The sequence below is a fragment of the Mus musculus genome, chromosome 7 (genome assembly GCF_000001635.26).
Source record: "Mus musculus strain C57BL/6J chromosome 7, GRCm38.p6 C57BL/6J".
Lineage (NCBI taxonomy): Eukaryota > Metazoa > Chordata > Mammalia > Rodentia > Muridae > Mus > Mus musculus.
Genome location: NC_000073.6, coordinates 137,067,723 through 137,091,374, shown reverse-complemented (window position 1 = coordinate 137,091,374; position 23,652 = coordinate 137,067,723). Strand labels below are relative to the sequence as shown.

At 46.6% G+C, this 23,652-nt stretch overlaps 1 protein-coding gene and 1 long non-coding RNA gene across 9 annotated transcripts in view; one reads left to right on the top strand and one right to left on the bottom strand.

Annotated features, from left to right (window-relative positions):
• Positions 1-767, top strand: part of Gm39108 — a 6,241-nt gene extending 5,474 nt beyond the window's left edge. Inside the window, exon 3 of the long non-coding RNA XR_870032.2 lies at positions 721-767. This is a non-coding gene — a long non-coding RNA (predicted gene, 39108). The remainder of the gene's footprint in view (positions 1-720) is intronic.
• Positions 1-23,652, bottom strand: part of Mgmt (O-6-methylguanine-DNA methyltransferase) — a 233,731-nt gene that overhangs the window by 36,819 nt on the left and 173,260 nt on the right. For all 8 annotated transcript variants that reach the window (XM_006507406.2, NM_008598.3, XM_006507408.4 and 5 more), the window contains one exon: positions 5,266-5,426. In XM_006507406.2, coding sequence (XP_006507469.1) covers positions 5,266-5,426 — 161 coding nt within the window. The remainder of the gene's footprint in view (positions 1-5,265; positions 5,427-23,652) is intronic.

Here is a 23,652-nt window from a genome sequence, read left to right as displayed (position 1 = left end):
ACAGCGGAAGTATTTATGAGCATTTGAAAATGCCCCATCCACACTTTGTCCTTCACCTTTCTTCAGAAGTAATTTAGTATATGGCATAAAAATCATGGCTCAGGGCTGGCCAGGCCTGGGGAGCCCACGGGGTCCCCAGGCCTGGAGGTTTTCCCAGCTTCCCAGAGCCATCAGCCATGCTGCTGGTTACCCTAGGAAGGAGGGGAGCTTTCTTTACTCTGTGGATCTGACTTTTCCTTCTGCCATAAGCTATGGAGGCGGCTCTTAGATGAGAGACTCATAAATCTCCGATTTTAAGAGAGTGAACCTTCAGGAGTCTAGGTCAACCTCAGGGAAACATTAAAGTCAAGGAATATTTTTACATTTCTATCTCCTATCATTAATATCTTTGACATTACTCTTAGTTGAATGCCAATATTTAATATATTGATAATGTATAGGCTAATCATTTATTAAAATATTATAATATGCAGTGCAATTCCATGTATGCTTTGTTAAAATGTTATTTATCTATGAGGTTAATAAATTCCACTAATTTTAAATGATTAAGGTTACCTGTCATATACAAACACATAATATTCTAGGACAACAGAATATAAGGATCTGTGCATTCGCTTTCTGAGTACCACATTTTATCTACAGCTAACAGTGGAAATACAACTTTAAAAACCACTTTTAATTGAAAGACCTATTTTTCTTTTATAAATATTGATTTGATAGGTAATCGCAAATTTAAACCTCCTGAAGACTGTAGTAAGGTGATTTGTATTTTCTCCTGTGGAAATCTGAACCCACGGTCACGGGAGAAGAGCCACACCCTGGTCCAACACTAGGATTCTGAAGATGAAGACAGCCCCTGTATGTGCTGACACAACCAAGGGGGATTTATTTTTCATAGACACTTTCAGAGATTTCCTGAGGTAAATATAGAGGTAAATTATAGTAAACGTTTTCCCACAAAAGTAGCATGTATAATGAATGCAGATATTCTTTATGCTCTTGGTTATGATGGGGTCCTGTGTCAGCACTTTGAATTTGGCTGGCTTTTTCCCAGGCTTCTGGTAAACATAGCTGGGTTGTGTGGTGGAGCTCTGCAGCCTGGGGCAGAGGCCTTCACCACCTCAACTTTCTAATCATGGAGACCTCTGAGGAATTTGGGGATCAAAGTCTGGACCTGCCTCTGAAGTTCCAGACCTAGCTATCTGCTTGCTAGGTTTCTTAGTGCCTTAGCAACTGCTGATTGGTCATGGGCTCTTTGCATAGGAATAACCCTGCCCCCCCAATTTCTTGGGGCCTGGCAGGTTATGATTCTGTCCTGAGATGGCATTGTAGTGTATTTAAGCCCTCAGTGACCCCTGCAGTAGGTCGATCTTAGATAGTTCTAAGGAAAATGCAGGCTCTGGAGCCGCTCTTCCTCCCTCTTACTGCTTCCTTCACTCACAGCCCTTAGCACTGTGACATCATTCCCAGGCTATCTTAAAGGGGACACATATTTCAGCCAGAAGCATCCACATAATCCTGATACTTTTGGTTGACTACGGTGTTTTTCTGGGCGTAATCCTGTGATGCTAAGGGCAACTTCTAAACCACTGCAGTGACTTGGAAGCATTTGGTAACATGTGGAACCTTAGCTAACTCTTCTCACGACAGAAATGAATGCCCACACCTCTTGCTCTGATTGCACACATTCCTAGGTTAGACATATATACATACACACTGCCCAGAGCGTCATCTGTCAACAAACAGCAGCACACATCACTCCATAGTGTGCAGCGTCACAGCTTCCAAAAAACATCAACCCAACACAGGGTGAATCATGTTGCACAAAGCACTCAGGAATCAGAAGACTTGGAAACTACTTCCTGTTTGTTTGTTTGTTTGTTTGTTTGTTTTGGCACTGTTGGGGACTAAACTCATGGCCTTGCCAGGCAAGCACTTTACTACAGGTAAGCACTGTAACACTAAGCTATCTCCCTTCCCCAGAGCAAGTTCAATAGTTTCTTTTAGAGCACTAATTCTCAAGTATGGTATGTGCTTGCCCATCAGGGCTCTGATGTCTCCTAGGGAGGGGCACATCTGCTAATACATACAGAAATTTGTAGACACTAAGGGAGACTGTGATCCACAGGACCAGCCCTACATGGCCACAGCCAGGGTGGGTCAGGAGACCCAGAGGTTCTAGGATGCCTCCCGTGAAATGTTGCAGGTGAGTGCATGCCACAGGGCATTTTATAATTGTACAGGTTTGTACATGCGCGAGGGTGGGTGCATGCTATGGGACATGTGTCGACAGAGACAATGTTGGTGTCGGTTGGTTCTTGCTTCCACCTTGTTTGAGGCAGGGACCCCCTTATCCTCCCTTCAACATTGTATAGGGCCCTGGGCACACTAACTGGCCCAGTAGCTTCTGAGAATTCTCTTGTCTCATCAGAAGTCATAGGTACACCGGGATAGCAGATGCGCTCCACTGTGTCTGTCGTTTATATGGGCACTTGGGATCTGGTCTCAGGTAGTCAGGTTTGGATAGCAAGCTCTGTTCCCTCTGAGCCATCTCTCCAAGCCCATAATCTTCTTTTAAAAATGGACAGACCATGACTAAATCTTGAAGAATATGGAAACAAACAAACAAACAAACCAAATATAATCCACAACAAACACCTCCATCCCAAAGATGTGCAAAAGCATGTCAGACAACTCCAGAATTAAAAATGCACAGAGGACAGAATGGGCAAAGGAAACACTAATTCCATATCAGAGTGGACCCACTTTCTTCCTGCTCTGAACGGACTGGTCTAGGGTCCTCAGCTTCCAAAGCACACTGAGATATCCCAAGATGCTCTCTCAGTGAGACTTTCCGTATTGCTGTCTACTTCCCTGGCGTTACAAGATGCAAACTGGACAAAGCCAGCATGTGTGTGTGGGTCATTTACACATGTGGAGTCGACCCAATTAATTCAATGTAAGCCAGGGTACCCTAACCAACCCTACCCCCTCCTTCTTCAAACTGTAAAATCTGCACACCTGGTCCTTGCCCAGAAGCAAATGACTACACTAAATTGAAAAAACCTGGCCTGCACATGCTGGGGCGTGGGAAAGCCTGCCCCCTCCCACAGCAGCCACTAACTATCAGAGGCAGGCCTCATCCATGTGACCTTGGGAGCTAACAGACTGGGTCTTAGAATTCATAACGCACCAGGAAGAAGAGTGTGTAAGAAGCCGAGTTCTTTCTAATTCTACCTATCTCATATTTGTCTATCTGGAAGTGCTCGTCTGTACTGCAGAGCCGGGGGCGGCCCATGGCTCCACCTTATTCTGATGGTTATATATCTTCCTGGTTCCAAACCACCACAAAGGCCTGCTGGCATAGGGTGGCCTCAGTGTGGGCTTGGTGTGCTCCTGAAGTGCTGGGGACAAGCCTGGGGACTCCTTGGGTCTGGTACCTCAATTGGAAGCCCACTGACACGCACAGGAGCAGCAGAGAGGGTGGAAGGGATCCAGTCTGAGTCTATTGTTGCTGAGGGACGCCTGGCTGTTCTAACGCCACTCTTGGTTATCACTCTACCCTGACCATGACATGACACACATCACATCTTCTCCAGGTCTGTCTGGCCTGGTCTGTGTAAGGCCAAGCTTTTCTCTGGACCCTGGCGGCACCAGGCCAGCAGACCCTACTGCCTGGCTTGCCAAAAGTGAGTCATTTCCTTACAATTTTGGCCTCTACAGTTTTCCTGAAGCCACATAACCAATCTCAGGCAAAGGTTAGGATTTTACGGGCTCATACCTCATCTACTACCTCATGGGATTTAACAGACATCTCTGTCTTCGTAAGATAGTTTTCTATTCGGAGACCCTGAACCTTATTGGATGTCCTTGGCAGGCCTAAGAGAAGGGTGGCTTGCTGGCTCATGCTCTCCCTCTTCCTCCCCGCCCCTACCATTTAGGCAGTAACCCCAGTGGGATACTGTGGGTGGGGTTGGAAGAGTCCCCCTCCACTTCTCACTTCCTTGAACTCCATAGCAACATATGTCCCCTGGGCTGGGCAGCTGGAGGTGTTCAAGAGTGACACACAGTCACCTGAGCCACAGATGACAGACTCGAAGTGTGGGCAGGCAGGCACACGGCCAAGCTCTCTTCCCCAGTGGGTGGAGGATGAAGGTGTGGTCACTGGACACGCAGAGCCCTGCAGATATCCGCCCACCTCTCCCAGAGACCCCCTTAACACATCCTGGCACCCCTGCTGAGAGTGGCCTTCTGAGAAGACAGTTCCAGATAACGCAGGAAAGAACAGGCTGGCCATGCATCCCAGCTGTCCTTTCAGTTTGTTTGCGTAAAGTAGATCTCCCGTTTTACCCCTCACTTTCTGGTCTGGCATCAGAGGGCTTTTGACCTTGGAGTTTGTTTGTTTTTTAATCAACTCCAGTTTTCAAGTGTGAACTGAAAACCCAGCACAATTCAAACACCTCTAAATTACACTTCGTAAACATCACTCGGAACCTCAAGGTTGCTTTACATTTACCTTAGTTAAAAAAAAAATCACAGATTTTTTTTTCCCCTTAAGGAGACATATGTATTTCCATGCATATGTCTGAATGTGAATACATACTAATTTATATTAAGTGATTTCTTATCAAAGTCACTACGCAGAATAAATTTCTGCTATAGGTCTAGAATGATCTTAGCTGTGGTAATTAATTTCTGTGCCGAACCAGCTTTGGAGGAAATGCAATGTTTTCTTGGGTTACTGGGAGGCTTCAAGTGCCCTTAGCAAACTCTACGCAAGCAATGCATTTTAAACTCATCCTTCAGAGTGTATCTGTGAGAAGTTGGAAAATGCGGTGGTGGAGTGGCCTCTGAAGTCCCTCTTACTGAGTAACTTCACAGAAGTGGCTAGCTGTCCAGATACAAGGCTCATTTTCTGTGCTGTTGGCAGGCAGAGAGTTTAAGTTAACAATAAGCTTATTGAAGAATTTACTGCCATTCAGATGTGTTCCCATTTAAACCTTTCAGCCAAGCCAGAGTCAAGAGTTGATCTGCATGCATCATTTTTACTGCTTTTGCCAAGTATTATGTGACCATGTGCCAAAACTAACATAACCACTTGGAATGGGCGGGGTCGTGAGCTCTTAGCCTACGGCCTTCAGCTTGGCCGCACGCCGCCTGTGTTTAGACGATGTGAAAATTCCAAGCCTGTGTACTCAGTAAACGAGCTGTGATGTCAGCCATAGTTAATAAGTCAGGCTCCCCAAAGGCAGCGTGGTTACCAACCTTGCTGGAACACAGGGTGATGGAGAGCAGGCAAGGGAAGCCCCTCTGTGGCTGCGGGTTCACGGAAATAGGCTTCCAGCCAGGCTGTGCACTGCACCAGAGGCTCTGGAACTCCCTCTGGCCCACCGAGCACCTCAGGAGTAGCTGGGGCCTCTGTGGGGCTGCAAAAAGGATAAGAAGCTTAGTGACCACATGTGTGAAAAGCATACCTACTGCAGCTAATGGGGGAAGGCTGCCAGCCACTCCCCAGTGTGTGTCTCTGCCAGACAGAGAGAGAACTGCAGATAACAGGAATGGCCACTGAGGGATGTTGGGGCAGGAAGGCACAGCAGTTCCCATGTCTGCTTTTCTATGCCCAGGTTTATTAAGTGCACGGAGAGCCCAGGTCATGCATTCCAAGCTTCTGCATGCACACTGTCTGCAAACTGACACAGGGAACATCTCATGTCCCTGGTTTCAGTGTGGAAGTCAGCATCATCAGATAATCACCACTAGCATTTCCTCTAAACATCAGGCAATTAGACTGCATTATCCACGTTCTATCTCTCACCCTGAATCCCCACAGCAGAGGGGCATCCCTTCTCACATGGCTTTGGGCTCCATCTTTGGAAGCTCCTATGAGTATACCTATGGACCCATATTCCCTAGCACCGATGTGAAGTGACGTCACCTTGTGTGTTTTATGCTTTGAGGCTAGTGAGTTGACACCTCTTCTGCCTTGGGTGTCTAGTTGGAGGTGCTTCAGTAACAAACTATCCTGCTCACTCTCTGTAGTGCCTGTCCTCTGGTGAATGTCCTGGAATTTAAAACTGAAATATTTTATAGCAGCTTTGGATGGTTTCTTACGGCTCCGACATGGGGTCAGATTCTGTTCCTTGATTTGAAGCCCATTGCTCATGCTCAGCTGGGGTCTGCTTCAGGTTGTGCTCACAGGCTAAAACATATGCTGTAAAGGAAGGCCATTTCTATGTTCTGGGCTCCGAGCCTGGAGTTTTATGGCAGTATCAGTTTTTGCTTCAATTTCTTGGGATCCACACCCAAGAGGCATAGACACTGGATCCGATTTCTCTGGTGATTTCTCTCCTCTTCATTCCCAGGCTCTGGACTGCAGCGTGCTTCCGTGTGACTTTCTGGGCCTGGAGAATACAGCTTCTCTGGGACTTCTCAGGCAGCCCAGTGTCGAGTGCTCATGGGACGGTGGAGAGGCCAGGATGGCTTAGAGGGCAAAGGCTCCCTGGATGGTTAATCTTGCCAGTCTCCTTTGGCTCCTACATATGGTGATGGTTGGCACATTCACCCAGTTCATAGGTCTCTCTCCACACATGGACACCTTGGCAGGAGGGAAGGCCTTTACTCAGCTTTGGGAATGGGGCCCTACACAGGTGTGATTGGGGAGCAGCCGAGGGCCAGGAGACCTCGGGTCAGGCTTCCTGAGTAAAGCTGGTGGAGGCAAGATGGGCTCCACAGACTGCAGTCATCAGAGCTCCTGTGGGTCAGTTTTAGATAAAAGACTAAAGCAAAAACCAGCAGGGCCAGACCTCAGAGGTAGGACAAGAAAGAATCAAGTCACAGGAAGAGGAGCCGGGCAAGCAGGGTCAGAAGGTCCTATGGTAGGGTGTCCCACAAGCATGAGTTGGGAGATCTTTAAGTAAGGATCTTACATATGAGGAGATAGATGCAGGGTGCTGGTACAGTTTCTCCCCTGTTTGTGCACTACAGATTTGGCTCTCACAGGGCAGTGACACATGTCTGGCAGAGCCTTGCAAACAGGCCCATGTAGGTGCTTAACTGCCTAGGACAGCATCTTGGCGAGGAATTCTGTGTCTCCACTAAGTCCTTGTATCTTTCAACAAATATACAACAGGGTTCCTTTGTGCTAGTCTCAGAGAGGGCAGGAAGTCATTCAGAAAAGGCCTTGGAATCGTCTAAACACTCAGCCCCCAGGAGGGAACAGAAGATGGATGGAGAAAGAAGCCACAGTCCATGAGGATACTGGGGCAGAAGTGGATGGCTGAGGGGAGTAGTCAGGCCTGCAGGGGTTGGGGAGAGAGCGGAGCTGGCAAAGTGCTTACTGCAGAAGCGCAGCCATCTATGTTAGACTCTTGGTGACCCAGTGAAAAAGCTGGGACCCATGGCATGTGCGCACACCCAGTGCTGGGGAGGGAAAGACAGCCCGGTCTGCTTGGTGAGATCCAAGCCAGTGTCTCAAAAAGATGGCCAGCATCCACGGTATCCTCTTCACCCTCCGCCTCTACACACATACAACCAACCAAGCCCTGACCTGGTCAATCCTGCAGCTATCACAGGCCTTTCTGAAGCTGCTATGCAGGATCCTCGTTCAGCCCTGAGTCTGAACAAACAGGCACAGTGTCAGTTCAAGCCGCTGCTGCCGCCTGTGTACGCCCCGTGGGCCCCAGGGATGACAGCTCGATCCACATGCAGACTACAGGCCTCTCTTGGGAGTCTCCTGGGGAGATGGAACTGCTCATTGCCCTGACTGCTTTTCCTATTAGCAATGTCTGATCATGGGAGGGAGAACTTCTGCCCGTGCCTGGCTTAGATATTACTCAATTTTAGAGATACATGCTCAGTCATTCTATTCTGGTTCTGTAGCTCACTAACTAAAGTGAATGGAGTATCAAGGATGTCTAAAAGGAGAGATGGAGAAATATATAATGTACTTTGCCCTTCTGGTCCCTGGGGATAATGGGAGAACTGAGGAAAATGGTGTGTCTGCTGGAGGTAGGTAGGTCTGGCCAGCAAGCAGTCTGTCATCTTCAGGGTTCACTCCACCTACTCAGACTGGCAGTGAATGAAATTCATGTCCATGTGCACCTCAACCAAGGATACAGGAGGGAAAGGTTTGCTTTTCAGTCTTGCACCAAACTACCAACTCTTCACAGAACAGGAGAACTGGGTGGGGTACAGTAGGTAGAGATAAGACAGGTACCTAACTACTATCTCAACATCCAGGTCAGGATGCTAGATGCTGATGGGCACTGCACATAGGGGCCCCCTCAGGACACTGATGCGCTCTCTCTCTCTCTCTCTCTCTCTCTCTCTCTCTGAGCACTTTAAAGCATGAATCTGGGGTTTCTGTATTTCCCAGTGACTGTTCAGAGGCCTCTGCTGCCCATGGTGGCCTTCCCTCCACCTCGTGGAGGGCAAGCCGTGTTTCCTAGCATTTCCCGTTCTTAAAAGGATACGTGAAAAAATTTTATAGTAGTAAAATTCATCTTAAATTGATTTTTTATGCTTGTGCTAAAGATCTCACCTCTGATTCACTCTGGGGTTCTCTTTTTAACTCTTCCTCCTTCGGTACTAGATAACTAGCCATGGGTGAAATGTAATTAAACAGCTTTGATTCCGAAGCAAGGATTTATGGGGCTACATTTAAAATGAATGGCTTTAAACACACACATAAAACCAGATTTTTAAAGCCATGACACAAATTTCCATTTCTACAATAAAATGAAATTTATTCTCTTGCCCTGCCCTCTTCCTCCAACCTTCCCCGCTGTTCGTCCAGGAAAGAGCTACGGCATGACAGCAGCGCTAACGGCTGCTCTTATGATGGAGGAGTTTCTCCAGACCTCCCTACTGACAAACCCTGAAACTCCAACAATTAGAGGCTCTGTGGCCCACTCTTTCAAATATCACATTCAGGTTTCCTCAGCACCAGCCCAGAACAAGATGCAAAGTCCTGAGAACTGCTCAGCACTGCACTTGGCATCCCTTGGAAACACTTGCGCCAATCCTAGTGGTTGACTCCAGTCCAGCTCTCTAGGTCAGCATGTCATCTGTCCCCGTGGAGGAATAGAGTGGTGAAGACTGGGATGCAAGCCCCCCTTTCACTCTTTAACTTGGCATTGGAAGAACGCTGAGAGCTGAAAAAAGAGACTGTACTTCCTTCAGCTTCTACCAGAGGAGGATGGAGAGTGAACTAAGGCCTGTTCTGAGGGTTTCTCTAAGAAACTAACAACTGTTAGCGATTCCAGGGCAAGCATATACTGCCTCCTGGAATTCCAGAGCATAGACCAGCCCACATGCACCTGTGCTGCCGCAGATGTGTGTGTGTGAGGGCCTCAAGCCTTCCTTGGCTTTGAGAAAGCATGGCCCACGGTGCATGGCAGTGCAGTTCATGTCTTTCAGCTCTTCACTCAGTAAAGAAAGGTAGCTCCAAAGCTCCACTCCAGACTTCTAGCACATGAGAGGAGAGTTGTTCTTCCTGGGTGAAGCTTGCATGCCAAGACATGGATACCACCAGGAACAGAACACAAGATTGGTATGAGACAGTGATTCTGTCAAGACTAAAGTGGATGGCCCCAGTGCTGTGTGGCGTGTGCATCTTGTCTTCTTGTAAAGTTAGTTAACCATGAGTGGAGACCGGAGATGGCAAGGCTCTGTGCAGCAGGTGTTGCAAAGCCATAGCCTCTCATAGGAGCCTTGCCTGGGGTCTTATTCTTTACCAAGTGATGACATGCGCATGCCATGTTACAAGGGGAACATAAAGAGCACACCTCTCACCACCTTCTCCCATCTTTCCCAGAGTACAGATTCGCCCAACAATTTGAAACATGGCCCAGCCCATGGGAGACTTCGGTATACAGGTCTTGGGATGCTTCAGGAAGTCCTTTGGAGGAGAGAATCACTAAAGGCTCATTTCTCAGTGACTTCTTCCTCCCCAAGACAGCAAAATAAACATACTTGCTTTAAACACCCTGCGATGTAAGAAAATAGGCTATGCTTTCTTTAGAGTCATTCACATGTGACAGGACCATGTAATGTCAGTCACCCTTAAGGTGGTGTTGCTATGGGACAACCAGCATGCAGAATGACAAGATCAGATGCTCATGCCATTTCTTCTGGGGCCCAGCCTCTCCCTTCTCCACCCTCTAAGATGACTTTTCAATCGATGCATCGGGAATGTTCACTATGACACTAGAGGGTCATACAAAAAGAATTCTATAGAGCAGAGTTCTTCCAGTCTCTGGCAATGAGCCGATGTAGGCTGTGTCCTTCAACCTGATATAGAGGAAGCCATGTGGCGCCATGTGGCGTTCCTGGCAGGGTTCTTAATAGGAGGAGAGCGAGGCTAACCACAGCACACTAGACAGCTTCAGGTGAAGAACATTGCCAAGGCCAAGCACACCTTGCCTTCTCCAGCTTTCTGTGTGTGGTGTGGAGGGCAGGGGAGCATCCGGGACTCTGGGATAGAGCTCCAGACTTCACAGGCCCACTGAGGTACAACAGCGGCAAAGGTGACTTTATAAACACTGTGTGGAGACTTGCTCTGCCGTGCTGGCACGCGCACAATTATGTCTAATTTAGAAGATCTCTAGCCGAGTGGCTTGTGTTTGATGGATGTGTCCTGCATCTAATTACGTTTTCCCACTAAAACCCAGGCATTTTTCTTCCAGGGGTAGGATTGAAGACAAGAAACAAACTATGCTACCTGCTATCAATAAAGACCGCTTTTTAGAAAAAGATAGACTGAATAAAGCCTTTCAACTTTCCATTCCAACTCAGTGAAGATCTGATCCCACTCACGGCTTACTGGGGAGAGTGCCCACATAGGTGGCCCCTTCCTCCGGCACCTGTAGCCAACTGCACAGATAGAGGGGACATGAAGGTGAGGCACACAGGGCAACAGCAGTGCCTCCCACTTGTGCCTTTCAGACAACCCCATGTTTGAAGGGAGCTGCCAAGGACTCTCCACCCTCCTGCCAGTTTATGACAGACCGATGATGAGGGATGGCTCCTGAGCACTGCCTGGTGGTGGGAGCTGTCCAGGCAACATTCAAATGCAGATCTGACCATCCATTTTTCCAGAGGGGTTTTAGGATATAGAATAGAAAAGGGGAAGGGCCGGTTAAAGAGCTGATGCTAATGATAAGAAAGAGCAACCCCTAGAAAGCAGTTGAGCCAGAGGTGAACAAAGGCGCACCAGTATGAACCAGTATTGTACTGGGGTTATGTTGCACAGCAACACTAGCAGGGCTCTGGTAATGACCTCACTACACAGACAAGCTGGTGTCACAGATTTTCTACCCACCCACCCAAAGGACAGTATTTTCTACAATGAAAGATAAGGAGAATTAAAGTAAGTGTTGCAATTACTTTCTTGTCAAGTTCATACATACCTGGGAAGAGGGGATCTCAGCTGAGGAACTGCCTCCACCTGACTGGCCTTTCAGCAAGTATGTAGGGCACTTTCTTGATAAACTATTGATGTGTGAGAGCCCAGGCCACTGTGTGGGGGCCCTGGGCAAGTGGCCCTGGACTATCTATATCTCTATGTATCTCTATATATCTATTTCTCTCTATATCTGGAAGCAGGTTGAGCAAGTCAGGGTGAGTACACTGGTGAGCAGCACTCTCTGGTGGGCTCTGCTTCGGCTCCTACACTCAGTTCCTGCTTGAGTTCCTGCCCTGACTTCCTTCAGGATGGTCTGTGACGGAGAAGTATAAGCCAAACCAACCCTTTCCTCTCTCACTGGTTCTGTCAGTGTTTTATAACAGCCACAGAAAGTAACGTAGGATGGACAAAGTGTGAAACAGTGATGGATTTTAGCATGTATCAAATGCTAGCTAGTATTTTAAAACAAGAACACACAGCACTCTTAACAAGAGAGTTTATGAATGACATTTAAGAGCCTTGTTTTGGTACCTGCTATGGCTTGGTTCTGAAATGTCCTGCAAAGGTTCATGTATTAAAGTCTTGATCACCAGCCTGTGGTACTATAAGAGGTAGCAGAATCTTCAGATGAGGCCTGATTGGAAGGGGTTAGTCACTGGGTGTGCTCTTGAGAGCAATATGGGAGACATGGCGCCCCTTCTTCCTTTCTCCCAACTGTATCGAGGTGAGCAGACTTCTCAGCATGGGTTTCTACCATGATGTTCTACTGCACAGAGGCCTGAGACCATAGGGGCTGAGTGACCACAGGCTGGAAACATGGCCCAAAGAAACACCCCTTCTTTAAAACTTCTGAACCCCTGGTGCTTTGTCATAGCATCGGGAAGCTGACCAACAGGGCACATACTTTCAAAGGAGGACTCGCACCCAATGGGAGGCTTCCTATCATGCCAGACAGACCAGCAGGTAACAAAAGCAGCCATTTCTAGATGGGGAACAGAAATGCCACAGCCTGCAGGAAAGGCAGTGACACCCTTTGCCTACAGCAGACGGTCCCGACATCCACTCAGCAGTACATCATTGAGCTGTTCCTGTGCGGCTCATGGCCCCTTTGTCCCTGACATGAGTTCTATTTTTATAATACCATCAGAAGCCATCAAATGATATCTGTTCCAGGGTCAACAGTATGAGGTAGACAGTATGAAATTTAGCAACTTTCCATTTAATGGCTTTGGATGGTAAAAAGAATGCTGCTAAAGCTGGGTATCAATTTTTCATGAGCACACCAATCCTTCAAAATTTTAGGCTCATTAAGATAAGTGAGGCAGAAGGATCCCGAGTTCAAGGTCAACCTGAGTTATATAATGAGCCTTTATCTCAAACAACTCAAAATCTGAGGTTGAATAAATTCCAGATCCTAAATAAAACCACAAAAGAATTTATTATAGTGTTTTAAAACATCTGCAAAAAAGGAAGAAAAGTTTATGTAAATTTTAAACTCTTCCCCATAAGGATTAACTATTTTTCTGAAAAAGATACTTATGTCTTAAAACACATTGGCAATTAAAACCATACTGTAAAGATAGTTTAAATACTACATGCAAACAATTAGAATGTCTTTAAAAAGGCCATATATACCTGTATACCTTTTAATGTAAGTCATTAAGAGAAAATTTCTTTTTTATCAACACTTTACCATATCATTAAAAGTCTCTACTATTTGACAGATGAAGATAAAAACTCCCTAAAACTACAGATGAGTGATCAGGTCCCTAATGATTCCAAAACAATTATAGGATGCAGAGCAATCTAGTTAAATTTTATTCAAAAGCTGACTACACTTGTGTTTTCTTTTATTTTTCTATCAAGAAACCCATGAGGCTTAAGCACAATTCATTATGTATGAGACCCCACTTGCAGCGCTCGACTGTTGATTAATAGCAAAGTTTGCTGTATGTGCGCCTGCAACATTAGACGCATACAATATGCTAACTTATTCTTTCGCTGAAACTAATTATTTACAAAAATGACTACTTGAGACTACAATTTATTAAATGCATGCATCCAGTCTCAATTTGGCCCCCAAAGACAGCCTGGAATGAAGATCTTTTACTTGATGTGACAACTTCTGGAAACACTGTTATTAATATTGTAAATGTGGCAAATAAAGAGTTCAAATAGCCTCCCGTCTATGCTGCCTTTGCTTCCTTCCGCCAAGCAGCTTTTTAACAGAGAGGCTTTTTAATGTTCTAGCCACAGAAGGTACTTGCCTCTCTCACAGTTTAATTTAGCTTCTTAAAATAAAAATGCTTACACATCTGTAAAAATGCAAGCGTCATCCTCTGGCTCACCACATTGCTGGGATTTCCAAAAGGGAGTTCCCAAAGAATTTTTTTGGGGGGCCTGGGTAACAATTCTCTTTCCCAGCCCTTGAAAAAGGAACATCATGAGTGGATTGACTATACCCAAAGCTTACCACTACCTTATCTTTTCAGGGATCTCAAATGAGACATCTGGTCAACCACTTGCATATTCCCTGCTGATTAGCTTCTTTATGGCACTCATGGCTGCAAACAGAGCCACTTGCTGGGAACATCCTCTGCCTTCTGGTTTCTCTGTTGGACTAACTTATATATACCCATAGTTTCATCTTCTAGGGCTTCCAAGGACTCCACCCTAGCCTTACTCTACCCAGTTCCAGTGTGCACACAGGCCCTCAGAGTAAGCAAATCACTTCCTTTCTCCACATGTTGTAATAAAGGCAGTCAATATCTGCTCATGAGGCAGGATGAAAGTGCAAATGGCTATTATGTGCTGTAGACTAACTGGTCTATGCTCTTAAGAATTTGCAAGGCTAGCTAGGAGATGCTCTGGAACATATGATGTTAAGAGTCGGGGAATGAATCCCCAGGCAGTGGGTCTCTGCTTTCCACAGGAGCAAGAGTTGAGAGATAAGAATAAACAGCAGGAGTTGGGGAACCTCAAGACAGTTTGTCCAGAGAGGTAAAGGATGGCTGTTTTAGTGTCATGTGATCCTATATTCTGGCTCTCTACATGGTTAATAGGCAAGGTGACTGACTGGGAGGTCCTAGTGGCAAGCCCATTCATATCAGATGACTCCAAGAAAATAGCCTTGGGAAATCAGGATCTTTTAAAGATTAGGACTCACTGAACCCAGGAAAACAACCCAAGGCAAACTCTCTGTCCAGAGCCATTGCTTACTAGCAAGGCTTAGAACATGGCAGGCATGCGATTAAAAGCTATCTGGTGACTTGTCCATAGGACATAATACGCCTTTACACAAGTAAGAGGTTTTGCTGTGTAGATGTTTCCTCTGAACTTAAAAAAAAAAAAAAAATCTCTCCTGAAAGGAAGGAGGCTCCTTAAGGCTCAGGAAGCTCATGCAATTTGCAAGGCTCAAGAAGCTGAGAAAGCAGTTCCTTGAGGCTCCTTACTGGGCTCACAGGTAGTGAACAGTCACTGGGAAAGAGAGGAGACTCTGTAGTGGAGCTGCCTATGAGGTGGGTAGGGAGCTCCAGAGATGCAGCTCTTTCGACTTGTCATCCATCCTGGAGTTGAGTTTTTGGTGATGTTGTTACTGGGGAGTTTTTCAAGCTCTCTCTGGGGTACTATAATAAACTCACTCATTCACCAAACTGGACTTGGTTGGAACTGTTTCTCTGGCCTGTTCTTGGGGGCTTATCTGAGGAGCACAGATGTTTGTTAACATCTCCCTAGAAAAGGTCACAGTATAGGCCTCTTCCCAAAATGTCACAAATCTATCACCTTCCCAATTTTTGAAACTCTAGAAGTGAGGCCCAGATTGACTAGACCATAACCCTGTTTACAAGGCATAACAAGATGGCGAATTAGAGCGGGGCTTTATAAAGAAGCCAAGCCATGAACACTCCACCAAGACTATTTTCGGAGAGCAGACCCAGCCCTGTTGATTTTCTTCTAGCATATACTTGACTCACAACATTTGTCTGATGAACAAGTGTCTTATGCAGGTGCAAAGTTGTTAAGGAGACCTATCCTACCACGTGCACCCAAAGCACTTGTTTTCAGACTCCATTTCTCCAGTGAAAAATTTGCTTGAGAGCCACTCTGTAATGAGAATAACCAGAGATTTCCTAGACATTAGAAGTTACATCTCTCAGCCTTCTCAGACTTGCTTGCAGGCTGCAGAATAATGGGGTTTGCTAAGGCCTGGGAATAGGCCTTATATCCAATTTCATTTGCTTCAAGGGACTCTACAACTAAAGCCTGGCAATGGTACAGATTTGAAGTCATAAGATGAAGGGGATTTCCTTTATGTCTGAACATCCCCACTGACTGCCCAATGTAGAAAACAAACAAACAAACAAACCAAAAGTCAACAGCTATGAGCAAAGCCTTGAGCCTTATCCTCCTGTTAGTACAGAAAGTGTTGAATCCCATTGGGTACAAAGGTCACAGGGGAGGCCATGTTGCCACATCCTCAGTTTTTCATCATGATTCTCAATTTGGCAAAAGGAATCCACTGAATCATTACCAGAGGAAGACTGAAGAAATCCTACTGGGGATAACCATGCCACTGCCTACGGCACACAGCAGCCTTGCTCTGAAGGTATCAACTTCTCTAGGTCAGAGGAGAATGTTAGGACCATGAAGTAGCAGCCCACTGTTGGCACACAACGGCACATCATCCCACTCCTTATGGGAGTGTGGGATGTAGGGAAAATGGGTGGAGATCCCTAGAGGCAAAGCACCTGAACACGGTGACAGGACCCACTCTAGCCCCAGAAGGCAGGAGGGCCAGGAAGCCAGGTCTCTTTGTGGCATCTCTTTCTCTCCCAAGCAGGTAGAGGCACCTGTCACCTTTGTTAAGGAACAGGCTTCTTCTCCTGAGCCCACAACACAGAGGAATGCATTTGATGTTACCACGGCTAAAGCACATCACCCCAGTTCAGTCTATGGACTGGAGTACCATGTAGCTGAGAGGCTGACTCTCTGCCGTCATGCTGCTCAGAGAAAAAAATGTTCATTCTAATAGTGGAGCATCTGACTTAAAATTTAAAATAGTAACTAATATGCTGAAGACGAGACCTCTTTTATTTTCCAAGAGGCGTTAGATGAGGATTGACCTCCGAAGGGTTTAGCCCCATTAACTCATGTACTGGACTCATTAATAAATAATCCTGCCACCAAATTACCTGACTTGTAAATTGGTTTGTACAGTTCTAAATAAATAATAGATAGTTCCCTATTATCAAACACCGTGGCGTTTTCACAGAGAAGCCCAGCGTGTGATACATAAGGGCACACTTTTCCACTGGACAACACTCCGTTGCTCACTTCTGAGAAAGCCCTCGTATCTCCCGCAAACAGCTGCAGCTGGGATATGTTAGCTAGTCATGTTAGCTGCTCAGTGGAGTCAAAAATACTGTATTTAATATCACACAAGCATACTGAGTATGCATTAGTGGCCAAACAATCTTAAGCAACTATTAAATGGACAGTTAATGTAATTGTATTTTAAAACACTGAGGTCATATTTAATTTTGAATTGAAACTCTTAAAATGCACTTTCTGGCAAAGAATATAGAGTAATAAAACAACATTAATCACAGAGGAAAAAAAAACCCTAAAACTCACATTATTAAAATAAATCTTTCTTCCAGAGCACTGATATTTGCAAGAAGTGGATTACAAGAAGCAGAAAACATTTGTGCCTTTTCAAGAAGTATTGTCACTGGAAGGAAAAGTCAGGACTTCAACCTGGGATGAGATCACACTTCCAACAGGGCTCAGCTGCATGCCCACCCTCTCTTTGGTCTTGGCGCTGGCCACTCTCCCAGGACCTGTCTTCCTTCCAGGGACTCAAGTTCAGTTCAGCTACACCCTTGGCCCTTCCAATAGCAACTCCACTGAGGGAATAGCCTGCTTATGTTCCAAAGCAGGAGTGAAGGGGTGGGAGCTGGCTGCAGAGCACACCCCGCTGCAGAGCAGCTGAACCGGGTAGGCGCTTTCACAGTTCCTGCCCCATGCTGCTTGCAAAGTCCTATTTTATATGCCGTCTCCTCATTTTCAAAAGTCAGTGTGGCCCTCTGGGATGCTGTCACACCTCAAGCAGCCTGGTCAGGTCTGTGGACCATGAGCCTGAGCTAGTTCCAGGGTATCCCGGGGGAGGGGGGAGGTCACAAGGCTTTCTAGCCAAAACAGCCAGACACTTATTTATAGCTGTTCTGACAGCAAGCTAAGGAAAGCCCCCTTCACGCAAGCCCTGGAGCCTAGAGTAGCCTTTCTGAGTTCTTAGATTGGCATTAGGACTTTGCCACTGGTACCAGAGATGAATAGAAAAGGAGGGACCATCCTGCTGAGGCCAGGCTCCAAAGGAACTCTGGTACAGTGTTCTAGCTTCCCTGTACCTTGGTCCTCCGCGCCAGCATATGCATCTTCTTACGGATGCCTGCCTGTTCTTGCGGTCAATCCAACTTTTCAGTCTTTTCCTCCCTCTGTCCCTCTGTCCCTCTGTCCCTCCCTCTCTCCCTCTCTCCCTCCCTCCATTCCTCTCTCAAATAGGGTCTCATACATTCCAGGCAGGCCTCAAGAACTATATAGATGGACATAATCTTGAACACCCGAACGTCTTGCCTCAGCCTCCTGAATGCTGGGATTACAAGCACACACTACCACTCCGAGGTGTACGTGATGTGGGGCTGGAAGCCAAGACTTTGTACATGGAGACAAGCCCTGTACTGAGCTACATCCCTTGCCCTAGAACAAGGAATTCTTATGTGAAAAGATCTTCCAACTGCAAACCATTGCCACAGACACACCATTTGTTGTTTATACTGGTTAGATGTTTAAGATTTTACCTGCAGCAGACTCCCAGCTTGTACAAGCCCTAGTGCTTAGATCTCTGGAAATATAGACTCTACCCCAAGAGTATGGTCATGAGGGATTGACTGCATTTCTGCCTATTGTATTCTTGAGCAGCAGTTGGTTAATGCTGGCTCAGGGCTGTGGGTATAAAATATAAACATTCATGACCATCTTCTGGGAAACCCTTTCACAGATGTAAATCCTCTGTGTTTTAAATAGTTCAGTCTTGTGCACAGTCCTTAGGAGGCTCACTCCCTGACCTACTAAGCTTTATCACGGAGCTGTGTCCCCCCTGGAGTAAGTACTGGATGCTGCTTTCCTCCCATACTGAAGGGCTGGTGATAAGGAGTGGCCACAGGCTTTGAAGTCAGCTGCAGAGCCCCCCTTAGCACTTGCACAGGCCAAAGCTGCCCTGGCTGCCTCCATCCGCACAGAAGTTACTTCATGGTTTCCTTCAGAAAATGCCAAGACTTTTGCCTTTCCTCATCTCCCTCAGCCCCTCCGATAGCCTGCACCAGACTCTCTTCGGCCAGTACAGCAGCTGCCACTGGATTCCTAGCACCTCGTACTCTGGTTCCCATTCATCCTTACACAGGATTCTCAAGGCTTCCCTGGCCCACAAGCCTGTATGGGCTAAACCTGGCTCACTACTTGCTTTTGTAAAAAAAAGTTCTGTCAGCACTCAGCCTTGCTGATTTGTTTCTGGATACAGAAATCGAATCATGTGTAGGATATTCCTCTATGATCTGGTTCTGCACAGGAGGACTCTGGGACTCTTGATTTATGCTCATATAGTCCCTCTTGTCTGCCTGGAAGATACCACTGAGCTAGGCTTATTACGCCTAAGCCCACCACCCTGTGCCTGCTTGCAATGCACCAAATACATCTTCGTCTTTAGGCCCTAACTCCACTTTTGTGTTAAGTCTGTCCAGCCTCCCTGGCCTGTGCACAGGGTGACACTAAGAACACAAGTCACTCTGGATGACGGCTGGCTGATCCATCCCTGCTCTGGGTCCCCGGCACCCTGCCCTTTCCTATCCAGTTCTATAGTGAGACAGGAGCTAGAGTCAGGATTCGGGCTTTGCTGGTCAGGAAATGTAACTTTAAGTTTTTCAAAGCCTACTTTTAATGATGGTTCTTAAATGCTTTAAACTCCCTTCTAGCTCACCACCCACCAGATGTAGTGGAAAAGAAATGATGGGGGTCAGTGAACTTGTTTGGAAAGGTTCTTTGGAGCAACTCCTATCTGCGTCGTCAGAAAATCAGCAGATGGGTTCATAGGTCAGCAGCGGCAGCTTGATCCACTCGCACACACTTCACAGATACACCAGCAGTCCAGTTTAGTTGTGTTGGGATGGCAGCAGTGATGGCACAGCCTGGCAGGAACATCCAAGCCTCAGTCTAATCCAGGCACAAGTCAGCAGGAATGACCAGAGCCAACAGGAACACCAGGGAAAGTTCTCAGCTGTGTCTCTCTCACTGAAGATTAGCGAAGATACGAGACCAAGAAGCTTGGAACAGCTAGCTCTATGAACAAGCCTCAAGTTCCTCTCACAGTCCTATTTATACCCTCCAAACATCACGTGTCCTCCACAGGTCTTGCCTCAGCACGTGTCTTGCCTCAGCATTTGAGTCCGTCTCAGCTGACGTTACTCTGCCAATCTGAGAGTCCACATTGGAAGCAGCAGGAAATGGCAGAACACCACCAGAAGCTTTTTGGTGCATTTCTCTCTATGGAGTCCTGACAAAATGAGCTCAACTATGCAATGTAAGGTGGATCAATACATGCATGTAGTTAGTTAAGAATTCATCACCTGTCCTTTCACATGCTTGCTTTAGCAGGACATCCTTTCACTTGTGTCTGCTTCATGAAAACACTCCTTCACATGTTTGCCCCAGCAAAACACCGTCCAACACAACTGACGCTGCAAAGAAACCTAAGTTTCCACTTCAAGGAAAACAGTGTTTAGTGGAACCAGACCCTGTTCAAGGCACCAACTATGACAAGCTGAGTGGGACCTAAAGCCAGACTCTGCCCTGAGCCTGAGGGGGTAGTCCTGGCATAACTTCAGCAGCCAGGCTTGCTTCCACACACAGAACCTCAGGTCGCAAAAGCCACTGCACATGCAGAGTTCTTATACTACTCTGCCTTGTTCTGCAGGGTCCTTTTGCCAGGCCACTTTCTCTGGACTTCCTCCTCCTAACTCCCCTACACACAATTGCAGTCTGTAGGGATCTGGCTCATGGTACATCACCTGGTTATCTGCAAGCTCCCCTCCCCTCTTATTTGAAACCCACAGCCCCAAGAGCACTGTCCTTGCCAAGGTAGGAGATGGTCCCACTTACTGCACCAAGGTCTTCTTACACAAGAGAACATCACGTCTCTCTTCTCTGAGCCTCCCACCATTTCCTCTGCAGCTCACTTCTGTTGGCTTCACCCTGACTATTGGCCAAGGCTCAAGGAGGACTCTCTAGCTTTGGGTGTGCCTGAACTTAGCCTGAGAACATGCATAGGCTAGACAGGAGCACCACCATCAGATGCCTGTGCTCCACCACTGCTCTGACCTCCACCTGTAGGCTGGCTGTGACGTCAATCCAGATGCAATATAAAACCACGTAGCTTCTGTAGCACAGAGCATGCCTAGGCTCCCTGCTGCTGTCAGTGCTGATCCTGAAATCCTCCCGATCCTCTCTGTGTGTCCGCTTTGTGCCTCTCCCTCCTTTAGTGTCAACCAATCTCATTCTCAGTGGGCTTGGAAACCACAAGAGCCTTAGAACCAATCCACCTACTCTTCAGTATACCCACAGCACCTCCACAACCCACACATACATTCTTGGATCCCCTGGGCTCCATGTCTCTGTCCTGCTCATAATCTTCTTGCAACGCATCATGTACTCAGAGATCTGCACTATCTGACACCAATGCCCTTGGTGTGGGCTTGGCTCTAACACACTTGCACTGCAGCCTCTGCCAAGTATAAAGCACTCCTTGGCCTGGTCTCCTCCCAGATCTACGCTGTGACCACTGCCAAGCACCCAGTAGCCCCAAGCTGATGCCCTTCCAGCTTTGCACTCTGATTTGTGCCAAGCACCCCCGGTAGCCCCTAGCCTGCGCTCTCCCAGATTTGCACCCTGACCTTTGCCAAGCACACAGCACCAACTCTCTGGATGCTGCCCTCCCAGTTCTCTACCCTGATTTCTGCCAAGCACACTGCACTCCCTGGCTGGTATCTTGCCAACTCTGTACCCTGATCTCTGCCACACACACACAGCAGCCGCTGGCTAATTTCCCCAGTCTTCTGCATAGACGGCCCACCAAGAACCTGCAAACATAGGCGTACCTCACCTTGCAGAACAAGTGTGGGTGGGCTCGTATGCTCTCTCTGCTTTCCTGAGCTTACCACAAGTCCACCCTCTCTTTAGGCAGCTCTGAACCATTCACACTCACTGGCACTAGTGCCTCTTGTGATGTACTCAGAGCCTTTGTGAACTGTTAATGAGGAAATGAAAACTTCAAGATGAAGAGAGATGGAGGCAAAGAGATGGGAGTGAGAATAATTACAGAGATCTGGAGTGATCCGAAGCACTGTGATGTACTCTGGGGCCAGGTTATGTTCCTGTTAAGAGTCTTAGTGTTTTCAATTGACTTCTTCATGCAGTCTCAGAGAGTCTCACCATTGAACTTCTAACCTCAGACTCACTGAGCACAGGCTAGTCAGCATGAAGTAAATGTCAGAGCCTCTGAGTGAGTGTTTACTACCCACCTCTCTGTTTTGATTAAAACTTGAAATATCAAGAACTGACAGTCTGAATCATATTTAAGCAACATAAGGATAGTTTCAGTCCCACCCAGAGTCCAAGAGTCAACGGATATTCATGGACCCAAGACCTGGCTGGCTGAGTCATAAAGACTTAGTTTTTAATATCTCCCCATCCCATGCTATAGGGCCAAATTAATTTAAAATATTGCATAGCTTCAGATGGCTCTTGGCCTGTCATCTGTCCTCTCCTGGGCATTGTTTTGTAGGTTTGGCACAGAAATCACCAGAAGGTCAAAGCATCAAGATCACTCTTGCCAAGTCCCACTAACTGCCCTGAGTATGACCATGAGCTGAGCCAAGAATCTCTTCAGCTCCTCCAACACGTGTGGCCCTCTGCCGACAAGCACAGTGCCTCCAAGAGAGCAGTGATATCACAGAATACAGGCAAAAGCTAAGAAGGGTGTGCTCATGCCCCTCAACCGAGGGACTCACTCAGTAAAGTGCTTGCTGCACAATCATGAGGACCCGAGGTCGATCCCCAGTGTCCCTGTCAACGCCACGTGCAGGACTTCAAATCTGTAATCCCACAATTGGAGATTGGAGAAAAGAGAATCTCCCAGGCCTTGTCAGTCAGCCAGTTTATTCAAATCTCTTAGTTCCAGGTTCAGTGAAAGGTCTTGTTTAAAAAAAAAAAAAGGTAGAGAGAAACTGAGGAAGACACCTGACCTTTAATCTTTGTCATCCCTCTGCAGGCTCACACATGTGCATGAACACACACATAGAGACATACACAGACAGACACACATACATATACAGACACAGACACACACACAGTCACAAAAAATAAACTCACAAGCTGCCATGTTCTTGGTCCTCAGTAGGCCCTTTTCCCTACTTAACAATTGGATGTCTTCCTGGTAACTGTGCGAAGGACTAAACAAAGTTCAAGTATTTTTTTTTTTTTCCAAAAACCAAACCAGAACTGAGAGTGACATTGGATCTGGAGTTTGTGAGAGTGTAGTTGCCCCGATTATTATTTTCACTAAATATTTTATGAGGAAAATGAAATATAAAACACAAATTAGAAATGAGCAACTTGACCATTAATAAAGGGTCCAAAAGAAACAATTCTTAAAATGACTGAAAAAAAGAAAAAGAAAAAAAAAAAGAAAAAGGAAAAGGAAAAGGAAAAAAAAGGAAAAAGAAAAGAAAAAGGAAAAGGAAAAGAAAAAGAAAAAGGAAAATTAAAAGAAAAAGAAAGAGGGCCAGGGTGAGAGCTCGTTCCATCAGTAAAGCACTTTACCCACAGTAGGGAAGCAACGCTTGTGTGGTGACGGCATCTGTAATCCCAGTGTTGAGTGAGCAGAGATAAGCAGATGCCTGGGCCTCACTGGGCAGCCATGCTAGCCTCTGGGGTACTCAAGGCCAATGAAGAACTGTTTTACCAACCGACACGAATGGCATCTCAGGACCAATACCTGAGGCTTAGTCCTCTGGCCCCCATCATGCACACAGGTGCAAGTATATTCAAATACACATAGGCACCTACATACAGAAAGACACACGTGCTCACACTCATACATATAATGAATCAAGATACTCATGGCCCAGAGGCCTAATACC